The 17442-nt window shown below is 51.0% G+C and overlaps 7 protein-coding genes across 7 annotated transcripts; 3 read left to right on the top strand and 4 right to left on the bottom strand.

The window, feature by feature from the left end:
• Positions 1-342: 342 nt before the first annotated feature.
• On the top strand, positions 343-2141 carry TrAtP1_004643 (uncharacterized protein; the record flags this gene model as incomplete). Its single annotated transcript, XM_014084110.2, has 2 exons — positions 343-887; positions 962-2141. The coding sequence occupies 2 exons, from the start codon at positions 343-345 to the stop codon at positions 2139-2141; spliced, it is 1725 nt and encodes a 574-aa protein (XP_013939585.2).
• A 1406-nt stretch (positions 2142-3547) lies between these two features.
• TrAtP1_004642 (uncharacterized protein) lies at positions 3548-6897 on the bottom strand (the record flags this gene model as incomplete). Its single annotated transcript, XM_066112386.1, has 3 exons — positions 3548-4007; positions 5551-6352; positions 6411-6897. 3 exons carry the CDS (start codon positions 6895-6897, stop codon positions 3548-3550), a joined length of 1749 nt encoding a protein of 582 aa, XP_065968470.1.
• Positions 6898-7250: 353 nt separating this feature from the next.
• Positions 7251-9247, bottom strand: TrAtP1_004641 (uncharacterized protein). The gene is made up of 3 exons (XM_014084108.2): positions 8365-9247; positions 7635-8292; positions 7251-7567 (listed from the first exon to the last, which is right to left on the bottom strand). Exons 1-3 carry the CDS (start codon positions 9185-9187, stop codon positions 7534-7536), a joined length of 1515 nt encoding a protein of 504 aa, XP_013939583.1. The 5' UTR covers positions 9188-9247; the 3' UTR covers positions 7251-7533.
• A 244-nt stretch (positions 9248-9491) lies between these two features.
• TrAtP1_004640 (uncharacterized protein) lies at positions 9492-13551 on the top strand (the record flags this gene model as incomplete). The annotated part of the gene is made up of 4 exons (XM_014084107.2): positions 9492-9735; positions 9903-11982; positions 12176-13463; positions 13525-13551. The coding sequence occupies 4 exons, from the start codon at positions 9492-9494 to the stop codon at positions 13549-13551; spliced, it is 3639 nt and encodes a 1212-aa protein (XP_013939582.2).
• A 274-nt stretch (positions 13552-13825) lies between these two features.
• Positions 13826-14431, bottom strand: TrAtP1_004639 (uncharacterized protein; the record flags this gene model as incomplete). Its single annotated transcript, XM_014084106.2, has 1 exon — positions 13826-14431. The coding sequence occupies one exon, from the start codon at positions 14429-14431 to the stop codon at positions 13826-13828; it is 606 nt and encodes a 201-aa protein (XP_013939581.2).
• A 1026-nt stretch (positions 14432-15457) lies between these two features.
• TrAtP1_004638 (uncharacterized protein) lies at positions 15458-16666 on the top strand (the record flags this gene model as incomplete). The annotated part of the gene is made up of 1 exon (XM_014084984.1): positions 15458-16666. The coding sequence occupies one exon, from the start codon at positions 15458-15460 to the stop codon at positions 16664-16666; it is 1209 nt and encodes a 402-aa protein (XP_013940459.1).
• Positions 16667-17074: 408 nt separating this feature from the next.
• On the bottom strand, positions 17075-17420 carry TrAtP1_004637 (uncharacterized protein; the record flags this gene model as incomplete). The annotated part of the gene is made up of 2 exons (XM_014084105.2): positions 17075-17242; positions 17337-17420. 2 exons carry the CDS (start codon positions 17418-17420, stop codon positions 17075-17077), a joined length of 252 nt encoding a protein of 83 aa, XP_013939580.1.
• Between the last annotated feature and the right edge of the window lie 22 nt (positions 17421-17442).

Here is a 17442-nt window from a genome sequence, read left to right as displayed (position 1 = left end):
GTCATTTCCCCTTACGGAAAAGACTATGCCATTGCTTTGCATATCTTGCCCATGAGGTTCGTATGGTCTCATGTTTGCTATCGACAAACACTTCCCATACATACTCCTTCCTGACTCACGACTACCGGCTTGTTGATGACAGCGCAAGACAAGGTTTGGACTTTGTCTCTGCGCTGACGGTTTAACGAATATTACCCCCCACCTGTTCCGCTTCTCTCTGTTCGCCTTTCTGCTCATCCCTATTTCCTCGAGAGAGCCTATTTGCCAAGTGCTGACCTGCTCAGTTTTTTCAGCAGCTAGTAAAACCCAGCGATAGACTGGGCCGCACCATTCTGGAATATAATGAACACCGCTGCTCACAGCTCTGCCAGCTCAGACCAGGACGCTACCATGGTGCAGAGCAACGGATCTGGATATAACAATGACCACTGGGCCAGTATCAGTCCTTATAGCCAAAGCCCTTATGGAAACAGCCCTTTGAATGAATATGGCGCCACGTTTGGCGGATATATATCGCACGGGCTACCATCCGAATCGCTCAACAGGATGCCTCCGCCCATTCTTTCAACTCCTTCTCAATCTACAACGCATCAAATGATACATCCTGCACCCATCATGGGCCACCATCAACTGCCGATGTTAAACACTCAATGGCCGAGTCAGTTAACGAACCCTACGCCTTCGGGAAGCTACTCTGCTCCTCCGCTGTCCATCGCACCGGCATCTAGTCTGCCTCCGGTTGACCCGCCGCCAAGGCCCCTTGTGCATCACGAGAAGGCGAGAAAGACTTTGAGCGCGGAGCAGAAACGGGCCATGTGTCAATACCATGAAGAAAATCCAGGCACTCGGCAGGCAGATATTGGCGCCAAATTTGGCGTCGAGAGAAGGTAGATAGATTCCTCTGACCGTCACTGATCCCACTCCCATCTACGGAAGATAATCGACTAACTTTCAACGCAAGCACCGTTTCCAAAGTCTTGAGACACAAAGAGCAGTATTTGAAGCGAGACCCGGAGCCTGATGGAGCAGCACTCAAACGTTTGAAAGGAAAGCATCCTGATTTTGATCGAACGCTCAGCAACTATGTTCGGCGACAGCAGCAACGCGGCTTTGAAGTCAAAGATGACGACATTATGGAACAAGCCCGGCTGTTTGCTCGGGCCAGCGGCAACCAAGAAGCAGTGTTAACGAACATCAACAGCAACTGGCTCCTCAAATTCAAGCAAAAGCACGGAATAGGGGCTGGGCGGCTGATGCGTCGAGCATCCGAGACGAACATTCCAGACAGTATGATCATGTCTGCAGCTATTCCACGCTTCCCAGGAGATAAAGCGGCCCATACAATCTCTCCCGTCTCTCCCACTCATCGGCTCTCGCCTCTTTCTGCTAGCCGTAGCGAGGAGGACTTGCAGGCTGAAGGACACGACTTCGACTTCCAGTACAGACATGCTGGGTCTCATTCTTCTACTTCACTAGCAAGCGACTTGAAAGACACGAGTGTTTCGTTTTCTGAGACGATTAACCCAACTGCAGCTTTCCATTTCACACCTGACCCTAACGTGGGAGCGTTTCAAGACAGTCTCCATATACAACCTGCAGCCCCTGATTTCCAGCACCGCGGAAAGAGAAGCAACACTTTCCCATCCCTCAATATCGATTGCCTAAATCAAAACGCAAGCACAGGCCCGCTGACCCCTCGACACTCTGCCGTCACAGCATCTTCAGCAATCGAATCGCCGACAAACGACTTTCGAAGCAATCCTTTCACGCTTGACACCACGATATCGCCACCACCAGCCTTACGCCGCAGCAGCAGCAACTCAAGCATTGCCGCTCGAACAAACAACAACTCTGCAAACGCTAGTTCTGTATCATCAAACACTGCTGATTCTTCGCCAACTTCCCCAACACCAGAGGACGCTAGACGTGCCGCGGAAACACTACTGAGCTACCTTCACCACATGACCCCAAATGGCCCGTTTGATAAAAGCGAATACGCCACCATCGTTCAACTTACGAAAAAACTACAAATACACCAGCACCAAACAACACGTCCTTCTATAGGAGGACTGTCAAGGATCCCCGAGAGTGACGACGGAGAAGTCCAGTCAATGACGGAGCCTACGATTGTGGAAACATGAAAGACAAGTAGAGCTCCCCTAAAGCATCTGTAACCCTCCTTTCGCCCCCATGTCTTTTCGGTCTTGTTTTTTCGGAATATCTTTTTTTTTTCTGCTTTCAAAATATTACTGGAGTTACGGATTTCTTTTAGCATCCCTGGAACAAATAAGCAGTAAAATCTGGAAGAAGAGCGCAGCTTTCACTACTACTCCCGAGCGACAACAAATATTGGTTATGAGGTCGTTGCAAGCTGTCGCAAACCCCCATCTCAAAATAAATAGAGAGGCGCCCGTTTCCGCATCGCAGGCGACGGAAGTGGCTTCTAAGGAATGGATAAGGTACCTGGATGATGGAAATGGGATTATAACTAAAGAGAAAGGCGACTTCATCTGGCAACAGATCCACCAGCATCAAAACTGGTTATTTTTTTTTATCATTCATATATCACTCATTTCTAACTTTCCACCTGGTTTATACCCAACACCTGTGTGACAAACGTTTTCTCCTTTTCTGTTCTTCTTTGTTTCCTAGCATCTGTCAAGTTACGAAAGACACCCCTGCTGCTCACGCGCGCCCTCTGTTTATGCCGCTGCGTTGATTTCCCATTGTCTCGTCTTTTCTTGCATTTTGGTTATACTTTGTTTTATTTCTTGCGCATTCCTGGTTCTACTTGATACAAAAAGGCACAAGAATGAATAACGCGGCTGCCCAAAGGCGCCGCTGAATATAAGACAGGAGATGACGTGTTCTCGCTCTCCTATAGCTTCACACAGCTTAACTTCCTTATGTCCTTGGGAGAAAAAAAAAACTACATTATTATTTCTTTATTTTGCTTCACTTTGCTTCTGTCATGGATTTCACACTCGAGGGATATGAGGAGGATATGAATGGGAGTCCAAATAAAAAAAAAAAGTTACACAAGGGCCAACTTGGTACCAAACTCCTCACGGAGAAGCATGCTATTCTCATATTGTTTTTCGATTCTAAATGTACTTTTTTCCCTTCTCCTCTTCTCAATACCTATACTACTAAAGCAGACTACTTAGTGATCAAAAGAGGGTCCCCTGTGAGCGGGAATCCATATGAGGGCATAATTTTCGGCATCTAACATGCTAAGGCCAATGTGGCCGCTAAAAGACCCCCGTTTAATTCCCTCTTTTTCTTTCATTTAGATGGGCCGCATTTTGACAAACATACCGTATGTACTGGATACATACATGTGGATGGATTTATCTATGTGGAGGCGTGTCTATTAGACAGGACCTAGAACAGGGGGTGCGGACGGAAAAGTCGTACTACACTACTGCTGTCATGTCCATACTAGTATAGTACCTATATATGCAAAAGAGGGAAGAAGAAGAAAAAGCCCTTGTTTATACACTCTATAGGTTACCTGAAAGAAAAATGGTCTCTATTTCATGGGTGATTAGCCAAGTCTTTCTTCCCATAGTTCCACGACACCCTTCTCGCTTAGCTCTGGCATCAGCCTCACGAGAACGAGCTCCAGCACGCTATACATGAGATGTTTGTTGCAGTACTCGTCTCCAACAACGTCGAGGAGACCCGCCAGCTCATCCACGACCCTCTCGTCATCTTCCCTGTCGACCGCGGCAGACGACCGTCCGAAATTGTCGCCAAAGCCAAGTAACCCGCCCAAGCGCCAAAGCCGACCGCCAAAGTACACGCGGGCCACACTTGTGGGGAGCAGGCCCCGTATGGCGCGGGCGGCCCTACGGCGCAGGGCGAGCAGCTCTTCCTCCGACTGGGGAGCTGCAAGACTGGACGAGCCGGGGCTGTTGTTAGGGAACAGGGCGCCTCGGAGCGACCGAAGGAGGGGTGGTAGATGAGAGGGGTCGAAGAGAGATTGAATGTGGTGCGAGAGGAGTCTGCAAGAGAGCAAAGGGCCATTGGTTAGCTTGGTTAGTCTCTCATCGTAAAGCAGCAAAACGAGGCTAAGAGAGAGAGAGAGAGAGAAGATGATATTCCATCGGATCCGCCCGCAAGAGGTGGGGATGAAAGGCGAGATTCAAAACGGAGGGGGTAGTGGAAGATAGGAAGGGGGGGAGGGATAAAGCATAACGGCGTTAAGATTGAGAACCGTTGTTGGCAGCTAGCTTGCGAAGAGGCGCGCGGCGTCTGTTAGGGGCATCTCGCCTTCGTTCCTGTCATTCCGATGTACGGGTGTATGTATTTGTCAAGATGTGACAGAACATGAGCATGTACATGTGATCAGGAGACGGGGGAGACTCCCCATGGTAGTAACGCAGAGAAGGCCAGGTTGGTCGACAAGATAGGATAGAAAGGCTTGCTGCGTGCGGGGAAAGCAGGAAAGGAACTTCTCCGGCGTGTGGGAAGGCGTATGCTGGATCTGCGTAGTGCGACGAGAGACTCCCGATGGATATCAATGCAAAGAAAAAAGTGATGTGTCGCGTTCCCTGCCGGCCGAGCAATGCGACAAAGCTAGGAGGAGGTCGTTACGAGGCCGGACAAGTTGAACAGACCGTCCTGCATAAGCGCATGCTCGCCGAAAACCTGTCGATTCTGACGAGTAGTTTTCAATGAGCCCTTTGATCATCTCAGCTTCCGCAATAAGAAGCAGACGAGAAGCGAGTGGCATGTGTCCCGTCAGTGGCCTTAGTCAAACCACCGAGCGCCACCAGGTGGAGAAGTGGAATGGACAATGTTTTTTTTTTTTTCCTTCGCGTGTGACTGAAGAAAAACGGCGCGCTCAGGCACCATCATACTGCCTGCTCTAGAAGACACCGGTCCAATCGACAGCAGATGGCCATCTGGAGGTGGCGCGGCACGGGGCGAGCGGGTGACTTGAACGGACGAAGAGCTTTTCCAACACCACTTTGTCGTGCGAGACTAGACGGCCAGGGTCGCGACCCGCTTTCTCTCGTAGCTGATGGCCCCTGTTTGAAGCCGGCGCGTAATGAAGGCTTCTCGATGGACGGGCCGGTTCGCAGTGGCCCAGGCCGGCGCAACAATTTCGAGCAATCGGAGACGAGATAGCGAATCCTGCGCTTCAATTGGCCGGCCAGTTGGGGAACTAGCAGCCCAGATCTAGAAGGCTCGGTGTGGTGTGGTAAATAGCGCCGGTCGTAACAGCCCTCTCGTCGCATAGTGCCCATCTACTAGACAGACTCCGAGGGTGTCACCCAGGCCAGATTGTGTACAACATGCAACATGCATCGTGCCATTGATGGAGATGCGGTGCATGGCCGAGTCGCAATCCAGCAGAAAGGGAACCCTGTTCCGAGAGCTCACTGGCCAGGTGCCGCCAGAAATGGAGGTCCAGTGACTTGCAGAAGATGCGAGGTGACAAAGAAATTCAGGAATGGCCAGGGAGGGGAGGGAATAAGACACATGAGAGAGGAGTAAAGCCGCGATATTAGATCAATATAACAAGGAAATTGCACATCTTACCTGTCGAGGGGACCATCGAGCCCCGCAATTCGCCATGGCCCGTTGACGGCGGCAGTCTGTAATAATGATATGAAGCCACCCAGCCAGGGCTTCCTGTCCTCCAGCTCAATCAAGTTTCCAAAACAAGCCCACAGTTTGAAAGCTAGCACAGGTACTTTAGCCGGAGTGAGGTCCGTATCCGTTGGTGGTGATGGCTGCTTGTCGTTTTGAACCTCATCTGCGGCTTCCTCATCGAGATGAAGCGCCGTCCGAGGCGGCAACGACATGGAGTCCGCCAAGGTGACCACCATGAATCTAACTGCGTTGAAAAGGAGGATGCCCAGGTGAATAGCCAACACAAAGACCCCTTGGGCCGTCCACTTTGGAGACTTGTCCGCATCTTGGCCAAGGTCCGATAACAATGGTGATGGTTGGTCTTTTCCGGACACGATCCTTGTCTTTGCCCTAGCTTTCTGCTCATCCAGCGACTTTGCGGCGATACAGATGGCTTCGTAGAGAAGCCATGGTTGGGATGCTTTGCCAGCGATAACATTGCCGATGATTAGCTCCGAAAGGATTTGCTCCACAAGGGCAGTCAAGCAAGGGTTCTCCAAATCCTCAGTCGGGAGCAGGATGGCTAGGACGGCCTGGACCAGCAGCTGGCGATACGTTGCTTCGTTGTCCTTCTGTAGCCTCACAGATGATGCATCACCTGCGCGAGGCACGGGTGAAAGAAAGGGCAGGGGCAAAATGGAGTGGTAGACGTCTCGGGCATCAGCTTCGACCGAGGGTTGCAGAGCAGCTCGAGAGGCCACACGACGAGCTGCGTCCTAGTCAGTGGCAGATCCAACATGTAGAGTAACACCACACTGGGTACTAGCCTGTAGCATGTCTGTCGAGCAGCTCTGGGATCTCGTCCAAGAGCAGGCTCTCCATGTCCAGTTTCCTAAACCGTTGCTCCAGTGCCGTGGTGCAGTGGGCGATGATGTGCAGGATCTCCGGCACAAACGTTTCATCCGTGGTGATCTTGCCGTACCAGCTCTGCACAAACTCGCGCATGATGATGGCGAGCAAGGCGTACAGCTGCAGATCAACATCGTTGCGGCTCGTCAGCGGCGGCAGCAGCTCCTCGATCGGCCGCTGGGCATCTCTGCCCTTGTCGCCCAGCTCTTGAGGGCACAGCGTCCGGCGGATGAGGCTCAGCGTGGCCCGATCAGACAGCGGGTCGACCGGTCCGGGACGGTTGCTCCGGCGATCTGCCACGGCACCGGCCTCGGGGGGCGGAGAGGAGGCGGCATGCTTGGGTCGCGGCGTCGTCGGGGCTCTGGCGGGAGCGAGAGGCGCGGAGGCGGTGGAGGCGGCGGTCATGGCCGGAGAGTCAGGCGTCGTCGCGGGAGCATTGCGCGCGAGCAGGCGAGGGCGGCAGAGGCAGAGGCAGAGGCAGATGCAGACGCAGGAGGGATGCTCCTGGAGGCGCCGCAAAGGCTGGTTGTCAAAGTTAGGTTGGGTCGCTGTTGGGTCGCAGGTCTGGGATGCATGCAGTTGGATGTCTGGCGCAGCTTTGGTCTGGCTAGCACCGTGCGCGCTGCATGAACCCCGCACGTGCATAAAGTGATGTGGGCTGGATACTGCAGACCGGTGTTAGTGTGCTGACTGCATTATGCGCAGATACCCATGGGCAGCCAGAAAAAAACTCACGATGATTCAGCTGTACTGGGTATTGCTTGGTATTGCTTTTTGTAGACCCTCTAAGCTGGAACATGGAGCAGAAAAAGATGTGTAGAACAAACAGCCTATATAATACACCTGTGATGGAGATTTCTTCCATGCCACTAGACCCTCTCTTCCCTTTTAAACGCCTCCTAGATATAATACATTGGAGAGGTGCTTTTATGCGTAAATACATGTACACGGCCGTACAATCATCGTCAGATCATACGAGATGGTCGTCAAATTTTACATCATGACATGGCGTTCACTGAGATCCAAGCCGTCGAACCCCTTCTATTCCTCTAGGTCCCTCGTCGTAGTCTCATATCTGTTGACATTGTCAGTCAGTCTGGAGTAGGGAGAAGGGTGGAGACGCAGTCAGTGTCAAAGCATACCTCTTTCCTCGGAAAGCCCAAACGCCCCAATTACCACATGTAATATCTTGGGGGTCCATGTCGTCGAGATCCCATCGCAGACTCCGGAAAGTGTTCTCTCCAGGCTCCAACAGCACATCAAACTCGCCTCCGGACTTTTTGTTGACCCATTCCACATCACGCTCCATATCGACTTGCGTATATCCCGTACTGATAATGGGCACCTTGGTCTCCAGCAGTAGAGGCAAAGTCTCTTCCCAGTCATGGCTGCTAGCAGGGTGGCCAAGGCCAGGGTGGAAGAGGACGAAGCAGTCAAAGTAAGGATCGTACGGCGCAAACTGTCCCGTCTTGTGGATAGTATGGTAATAATCCACAATGGTGCTAATCTTCATGTTATACCACACTCGGTCTTCTACCACGGCGCCAAAGGGATTCGATGGCGTGCGTTCAGGCAAGGGGAACTCGTCATCTCGGTTGGCCATGCTCTCTGGTCCAATGAAGATGAGGTGTAGCCTTGCTTCAGGGAACAAGTGTGCAAGCTGCACCCATATAGGTCGTGGCAGAGATGATTCAGCTCGTGCACCGAGAATGAACAATCTCACTGGCGGCGGCTCCGGGCGGAGCTGGTTGACGCCAGCGCCACGGCCTGATCTCGGAATATGCAGGTTATACCTCAAAGCTAGGATCCCAGGACCACATTAGCTCTCCACCTAAAACAACAAACATCTTCTACACTTTCACGTCCACTTACCGCTAAAACTCTTCAATCCTTCCACCGTCAAGCGGCCCCCGTTCTGGATGTTGTAGGGGCTCAGTTCATGGAGGACACTTCCGACTGTAATCGGATAAGTGAGAAGTCGAGTAATTTGCCTCATTGAACGATCCGAATTCACTGCTTCAAACTCTCGAGTATACATGAAAGTGTCCCAGTTTGTCATATTGACCGCAGCGTTCTCCATCTGGAGATCTGGGAGGTTACCCTCATGGAATACTCTGCCGGATCGCAGATCGTGGTCGTCTTCGTTGATTTGGCGAAGAGTATCGCAGATTTTCAAGTGATTCTCGTAATCATCCATCCAATGCTCTTTGCTGCAATAGACCGCAATACCACAATCTGGGCACTCGAAATCCACATGCGCGGGAGCCATTTCTCCTTCAGCGATGGGAGCAGCATCACCAACGGTGGACGAATCGAGCGGGACTCTTGCATGCTTGTGATCAGGGTGAGGGCAGTATGCATTCTGTCGCATATACGCAGCTCGGCGACGGAATTCGGGAACTGGCGACTTGGAAAAAGGGTGGAAGAGATCGTCTGGGCTCAGACGAAGTGTTGCTGCGGGAGACCTCTCGCCGGTAGCGGCTTCAGACGCTGAGCTCGAATATTCGCGGGCAGTTTTCGTCAACTTGGATCCAGTGACGGTACGGTTAGCGTCCAACGACTTGGCAGAGTGTATACTGCGAATTGATGCTGGTGCCAAAGGCTTCAATGCCGCTCCTGCAATCACCTGCTTCCGCAGAGACGCTGAGCAGCGCCCACACAGGTTGTGAGCCGCCCGACGCAAAGCCGGCTCCATTGTACCGCCTGATTGACTTGATTGATGTTGTCGGAGATCCCCCGCTATGTCAAACTCTCATCGCCAGTATAAAAGACGAGGTGCGCGCAATTTGCAAGGAGCTCGGGCCACCCTCAGACCACCGCCGCATTATCGTTCCTCCATCTTTCCGGCCATTTGCCCAAACTTTTAAGCAGCTAGAGCAAAGCTCCGCCAACTACTTTTCCAAACCACAACAGCCGTTTCCCAACGCGACTGAAGCTCCTCAATCGGCCATTCAAGCCTCTGTAGAGCCGCGCAGGCTTGACTGCGCCCAGTCGGGAACATGGCGACCACTTCCAACATGTTCCTTTACTCGCTGACGATCCAGCCGCCAACCAATGTCGTCCAAGCGGTCCTGGGTCAGTTCGCGGGGACCAAGGAGCAGCTCATCATCACCGGTGCTGGGTCACGGCTGGCTCTGTTGCGGCCTGATCCGTCACAGGGCAAGGTTATCACTCTTTTGTCTCATGACATTTTTGGCATCATCAGGTCTCTGGCGGCCTTTCGCCTCGCAGGCAGCAATAAGGGTGAGTTTATCTAGCTCCGATTTTTTTTTTTTTTTTTTTTTTGGAGGGCCACATAGTGATGGTGAAAATTTTAAAAAAGCTTTCAAACGCACCCTGCCAACCCCATACGACTCAATGGAGTGCGGCTACGCTATTTCTCAAGCAACGGGCTAATCTTCATGTTGCAGATTACTTGATCTTAGCCACTGATTCTGGTCGAATCACCATCATTGAGTATCTTCCGAGGGAGAACCGATTTAGCAGGTTGCATCTGGAGACTTTTGGAAAATCTGGTGTGCGGAGAGTCATTCCTGGAGAATACCTCGCGTGTGATCCCAAGGGACGTGCGTGTCTTGTTGCTTCAATAGAGAAGAACAAGCTCGTATACGTGCTCAATCGAAACTCTCAAGCGGAACTCACAATCTCGTCGCCTCTCGAAGCCCACAAGCCTGGTGTGTTGGTCATTTCTATGGTGGCACTAGACGTTGGATATGCCAATCCCGTGTTCGCCGCCCTAGAAATAGACTATACCGAGGTGGATCAAGATTCTACTGGGGAAGCTTTGCGAGAGCTGGAAACACAGCTTGTGTACTATGAGCTTGATCTCGGACTCAATCACGTCGTCAGAAAGTGGTCCGAGCCTGTAGACTCAACAGCGTCACTGCTATTCCAGGTACCGGGTGGTAACGATGGCCCAAGCGGCGTCCTGGTCTGTGGCGAGGAAAATATTACATATCGCCATTCCAACCAAGAGGCCTTTCGAGTTCCGATCCCTCGACGGCGGGGAGCAACAGAGGACCCTTCAAGAAAGCGCACCATTGTTTCCGGTGTTATGCACAAACTAAAGGGCAGCGCCGGCGCCTTCTTCTTCTTGCTTCAAACAGAAGACGGCGACATGTTCAAGGTCACCATCGATATGGTGGAAGATGAGGAAGGCAATACCACAGGAGAGGTCAGACGACTCAAGATCAAGTATTTTGACACAGTCCCGGCTGCGTCAAACCTCTGCATTCTGAAGAGTGGTTTCCTCTACGTTGCCAGCCAGTTCGGAAACTTCTCCTTCTACCAGTTTGAAAAACTGGGAGATGACGACGAAGAGCTAGAATTCACCAGCGACGACTTTCCCGTCGATGCACAGGCCTCCTACACACCTGTTTATTTCTATCCCAGGCCACTGGAAAATCTAGTTCTCGTAGAGAGCATTCCCTCCATGAATCCCCTCCTCGACTGCAAAATTGCCAACCTGACCGGCGAGGATGCTCCTCAAATTTACACCGTTTGTGGCAATGGTGCTCGAAGCACATTCCGGACGCTCAAGCATGGGCTTGAAATTAATGAAATCGTATCTTCCGAGCTACCAGGTATCCCATCAGCAGTTTGGACGCTGAAGCTGAACCGGAGTGAGCAATATGACGCTTACATCGTTCTCTCTTTTACCAACGGAACTCTTGTTCTTAGTATAGGAGAGACGGTGGAAGAAGTTAGCGACTCCGGGTTTCTTACTAGTGTTCCCACCCTAGCTGCCCAGCTGCTCGGCGACGATGGTCTAATTCAAGTTCATCCCAAGGGTATCAGGCACATCCGCAATGGACAGGTCAACCAATGGGACGCTCCCCAGCATCGATCTATTGTGGCCGCCTCTACCAACGCTCACCAGGTGGCGATTGCTCTGAGTTCGGGCGAGATTGTCTATTTCGAGATGGACGATGATGGTTCCTTGGCAGAGTATGATGATAAGAAAGAAATGTTTGGGACAGTCACTTGCTTGAGTCTGGGCGAAGTCCCCGAGGGCAGACTGCGAAGCTCGTTTCTTGCAGTCGGATGCGATGACTGTACAGTCCGCATATTGAGTCTCGACCCGGAATCTACGCTTGAAAACAAGTCAGTCCAAGCGCTGACAGCTGCACCTACCTCTCTCGCTATCATATCCATGGAGGACTCATCTTCCGGCGGTTCAACTCTCTACCTGCATATCGGCCTTTACTCAGGCGTGTACCTACGCACAGTTTTGGACGAAGTTACTGGCGAATTAACAGACACCAGACAAAAGTTCTTGGGACCGAAGCAGGTGAGACTATTCCAAGTAACAGTCCAAGGAAGGACGTGTGTACTTGGTCTTAGCTCTCGGCCTTGGCTCGGATACGCCGATCCCATCACCAAGAGCTTTGTCGTCACACCGCTCAGCTACGTTGACTTGGAATGGGGCTGGAATTTTACTAGTGAGCAATGCGAAGAAGGTATCGTGGGCATTCAAGGACAGACCTTGCGGTAAGTGGCAATGATTGCTTTCTCCCCCCCTTGCATACATGTCAGATGATGAAAAATTTGGGATCCAAGCCTATGGGCTATGAGGTTCATCAATACGCATTTTTTTCCAATTGTTCCTACTGAAAGACATCCTTTCTCTCTATCCTTTTTTACGTATCTAGAAGCGTTGTTTCAAGATGCTAATGTTTTCTAGCATTTTCTCGGTTGATCGGCTTGGAGACACGCTGATCCAGAATTCTATTCCCCTGACCTATACGCCCAAGAAGATGGTGAAGCATCCGGAGCATCCTCTCTTCTACGTAATCGAAGCGGACAATCATACTCTATCCCCTGACCTTTGTGCGAAATTGCTCGCCGACCCAGCACGTGTCAATGGTGACGCCAAAGTTCTTTCCCCAGAAGAATTTGGCCATCCCAGAGGCAACAGACGCTGGGCTTCATGCATCAGCGTCGTTGATCCCCTGGCTGAAGATGGTCAGGTTCTACAAAAGATAGATTTAGATGAAAACGAGGCCGCGGTCAGCCTCGCCATCGTTACGTTTGCCAGCCAAGATAACGAAACCTTCCTTGTTGTTGGAACCGGTAAAGATATGGTCGTGAACCCTCGCAGTTTTTCTGACGCGTATGTCCATATCTACCGGTTCGAACAAGAGGGTAGAGGCTTGGTTTTCATTCATAAAACGAAGGTTGAAGAGCCTCCGATGGCCATCATTCCTTTCCAAGGGCGCGTGCTGGTGGGCATTGGCAAAATACTTCGCATATACGATCTCGGCATGCGACAACTGCTGCGGAAGACGCAAGCTGAAGTAGCACCACAGCTTATTAATTCTTTGAGCACACAAGGCAACAGAATCATTGTGGGAGACGTGCAGCAAGGTATAACATATGTCGTCTATAAACAAACGACAAACAAGCTCATTCCTTTCGTGGATGACACCGTTGCTCGATGGACGACTTGCTCAACAATGGTAGATTATGAGACAGTAGCTGGAGGAGACAAATTTGGCAACATTTTCGTCGTTCGCTCTCCTCAGAAGGCCAGTGAAGAGGCCGATGAGGAGCAAGCAGGGCTTCACCTGCTAAATGCGAGAGACTACCTTCACGGACGGTCTCATCGCCTGGATCTAATGTGTCACCTCTACACACAGGACATTCCGACGAGTATTACCAAAACGAGTCTTGTTGTCGGAGGACAGGATGTTCTGTTGTGGAGTGGCCTTATGGGCACAATTGGTGTCCTAATTCCTTTTGTCACCCGAGAAGATACAGATTTTTTCCAAAGCTTAGAACTGCATCTGAGGGCCGAAGATCCTCCACTCGCAGGCCGAGACCATTTAATGTATCGCAGTTACTACGCACCCGTGAAGGGCGTCATCGATGGCGATCTCTGTGAGAGATACACACTGCTTCCAAATGATAAGAAGCAGATGATTGCAGCCGAGCTGGACCGCTCTGTCCGAGAAATTGAGCGGAAAATTTCGGTAAGAAACATCTATAAACCATAATTGGGCAAAGAATACAGGCTAATACTTGGTGTAATAGGATATCCGAACTCGGTCTGCATTTTAGAGCGTTTGGAATTTTTTTAATATTCTTGTGGTATAAGTGATGATATATATAAGTGTAGCTAAGCAAGGTTAAAGGATGACGGCGTTATATACGGGCTTATATATGCCGTTTGGGTTCGGCAAAGCATCCAAGGAAATGATGCTCGTGCAGATTTTGCACGTTTACATGAAATATGAACTTCTAATAACCCATTTCTCTGACAAGAAAACCATGAAAGAAGAAAAAAAACGCCAAAGCATAAAAGAAGGAGGAGAAGCGAAAGAATGCCGTGGGATTATAGTCCCCTCCAAAAAAGGCCACGGTTGCGGACCTTGTTCGCCTCGCTATCTCTCCGATTTGGGTGGCTTCTCTCCCAAGCCTCATCATCCATGTAAGCCGTGATGGCGACATCAATGTCATACCCGGCCTGCTCCATATACAGCAGAGCGTAATCATAGTCTGAGACTTTGCAGGCTGTCATGAAGCGTCGGATCTTACCCTTTCTCAGCTCCTCATCCTCGCCCTCAACGGGCCGAGGAGAGAGACTGACGCCGCCCTTATAAAACTCGCCAGGGATCAGAACAGTCCTTCGACCGACCAGAAGGTGGTCGCTTGTGAGGTTGTTCCGCCGCCGCAGCGCTGCGGGAGGCACGCCGTACCGTAGCGACAAGGACTGTACGGTGTCGCGCTCGTGGTCTAGAAAATGCAGCGTATCGTCTGAGACGGCCTTTTCGTCAGGCTCGGATCTGCTCTTGCTGCTCTCGGCAGGGGGTGGCGTTGTCGGCGCATCTGCCATGTACGGTGGCGGAGGAGCAGAAGGTGGGATGGACCTGTATCCCAAGTTTGGAACCGACGAGTACGATGGAGGATCTCTAAGACCTTGCGGTAACGGCGACGGCATGTTTGATACTTGGCAGAAGGGGCAGTACGATGCAAAGCGCGGGTTTTTCTAGGGGCAGGTGCATATCAATATTGATGAGGACATCAAGAGGCTGTACATATTACTTCGAATAGGTACAGAGATGAGAGCAGTGCTGCACGGTGGGTGGCTAACCTGTATACACTTTGCGCAGATAACTCGGTAACAGCACTCGACTCTGCGGTCGTGTGCATCATCCTGGGCAAGACTGCCGGTGCAAGTACTGCAAAACTCCATAGTTTGCAGCTTGGGATAATATCCAGAGAGTAGGAAGACAGATGCTATAATATAAACGGAGAAATGCCTTTGTGATGCTGTCCTCGTGACGGGGGAGCATGAGAGAGGACTTGTCTCAAGTTCATTCTTCCTATCGTGGTGGCGGCTGGACAGTTTATCGCCGCTTTGGGGGATTACCTACTGCAGCTGGCAGCACGGGGGCCAATCACGTCATGGCAGATGACGGCTGCCATGTTGTGTGTTAGCTGTCGGACGCCACATGGGAGTTTTCTGATGGTAAAAGCCGCTTGGGGTAGGATTCGATTTTAGTGCGTGCAAAACAGAGATGCGCAGCTCTGGAGCAATCGATGGTAATGGATGCGTCTGTGGCTACTACGTGCTAATAGGTTAGTAGGTACTAGTAGCCGGGCTGCTGGAATCGCTGTACTGTAGTCTCTCATAGCACTGCGACGACGACCAGACTACCCGGGAGCCCTCTAAAACTGTCAACTTGGCAGGTTCATTGGATTGCGGAGCCGCCTGGCGCGTGTTTAGCTCGTGGTGTTCGGCATTTGGTCAGCGCGCCTAGCAGGTATTGCCTTGTAGCTCTTCCCGTGCTTCTTTTGTCCTTCTGCCTCTACATACCAGCCTACCTTTGGGTAATCCTGCGATTGAAATAATATACAAGACTTTTGCTACAGCACAATTGCTACTTTACAATCTTTGTGTGGCTCTTCTATTATTTGGAATTTGATTGGATTCTTCCAGGACGAGCTTGTTCCTACTGAAAAGATGGATAAACCGAAGCTTGCGTTCGGGCTCAACCTGACGAAAAAGCCTGGCGCAACCAAGCCGATACCTGCGAGATCAAAACCCATGTTTGACAGCCACGATAATGATTCGGACGATGAGGGCACCAAGGTGGAAGAAATCGGGGGCGATTTGGAAGATTTTACAGCAGCCAGCTCAGCACCAGCAGATTCAGCGAGGGGATCCAGATCGAAGAAAGGCCCTATAGCTGAACCTCCAAAACTCAAATCGAAAAACCAGACCAACGCCATGTTTGGAGACTTATCCAGCACGCTCGCATCTCGCAAGAACGCAGAGGCGGCCACCGAACTAGATGCTAGCGTCTACGAATACGACTCTATATACGACTCCATGAAGCCAAAGAAGAATATTTCAAAAGAGGACGAGGAACGAAAACCAAAATACATGAAGAATCTGTTGCGAGCGGCGGATGTGCGGAAACGAGATCAACTGATTGCCGAAGAGAAGAAGATTGCGCGGGAGCGTGAAGCAGAGGGAGAGGAGTTTGCCGATAAGGAAAAGTTTGTGACGGAGGCATATAAGAAGCAGCAAGAGGAGAACAAAAGGTTAGAAGAAGAAGAGCGGAAAAGAGAGGAAGAGGAAGCCAAGAAAAACGAGGGTACTGGCATGACGACTTTTTACAGGAAATTGCTGGATAAGGAGCAGGAGAGGCATGCCGAGACTGTTCGAGCCGCAGAAGAAATGGCCAAGAGGGGTCCCGAGGAGAAAGACGATGAGAATGAAGGAGACGCAGACGTTGACAAGGAGAAGGAATTCGCCAAAGCGGCACAGGAGCTCAACGAAAAAGGAGCTTCCATCTCCGTCAATGAAGACGGCCAAGTCGTCGATAAGCGACAGCTCCTCAAAGGCGGCCTCAACGTCGGCGCGAAGAAGAAGGTGGAGGCGCAACGGGAGGAGGCGGATCGCCCGGCGGAGAGAGAGCGCAAGGAAATCTCAGGCCAGCAGATGAGCCGCAAGCAGGCCATGCGGGAAAGACAGTCGCGGATGCTCGCGGACCAGCTGGAAGCCTCGCTGAAGCGCTCGAGGGAGGCGACCGAGGCAAAGAGGGAAGAAGTGGAGAGGGCGGCAAAGACTCGCAAGACGGATGGGGAGATTTCGAGTGCCAAGGAGAGATATCTTGCGAGAAAGAGGGCGGCGGAGGAGGAGAAGAAGAAGGCTGCGGCGGAGTAATGATGTATATGTATATATGTAATCAAAAATAGATACCCAAATTCAAATCATAATGATGGACAAATGGCTTTTTTTTTTTGTCATATTTTTTTGTTTCTTCTCTTTGTTAATGTAGATTAGAGACTGAGTGGATGATCCAATATCTATATATCTAAAGCCCGTTCCTAGATACTGCGCCGTGGCACCAAGGCCAGTCTAATTTGAAGAATAGATGGTAGTAGTACAAAGAATTCATATGGGAGAGCCTTGAAGCTTTTGAATTGAGGCATAATCTCAGCTCAATGGCGTCGATAATCCCAGTTATGTTTTCCCCCCCAATGCGCCGTCCAAACGGCATGCCGTTTGCCGTGTAGAACTTGAAGTTTCATTTCTCCTCTCCCCCCTTTTTTTATCCGTATCATGTATCTTTTAGTTGTTTCCTTGCTCCTGTCGTATTCTGTTGATGTACGCAGCATTGACCTGGTTCCAGGCCGCCATGTACTTTTCCATGCAGGAAGTCATGCAGGTCTGTTCGCTGCTGGAGAGGGAGCTGCCGGGCTTGGGAACGCATTTTTCGAAGCAGTTTTCCTGGAGTTTCTATAACTCACGTAAAAGTCATTAGTCTATGCCGTCTTACATTACACGTGCTTATTGCAGGGTTTCGTATAAAAGGTGGAGGGGCAGTGCCTACTTCGATGAGGACTCGGGCATTGGCGAGGTTGGCCTCTGCGAGGACCTGCTTCATGACAGACTGCTTGACGGAGGAGGAATCCATTGTGGAGAGAATTGTGCTGGAG

This window comes from Trichoderma atroviride, chromosome 2, assembly GCF_020647795.1.
Source record: "Trichoderma atroviride chromosome 2, complete sequence".
NCBI classification, from domain to species: Eukaryota; Fungi; Ascomycota; class Sordariomycetes; order Hypocreales; family Hypocreaceae; genus Trichoderma; species Trichoderma atroviride.
Note: the sequence above shows the minus strand (reverse complement) of the source record. Positions and strands in the feature narration are given on the sequence as shown.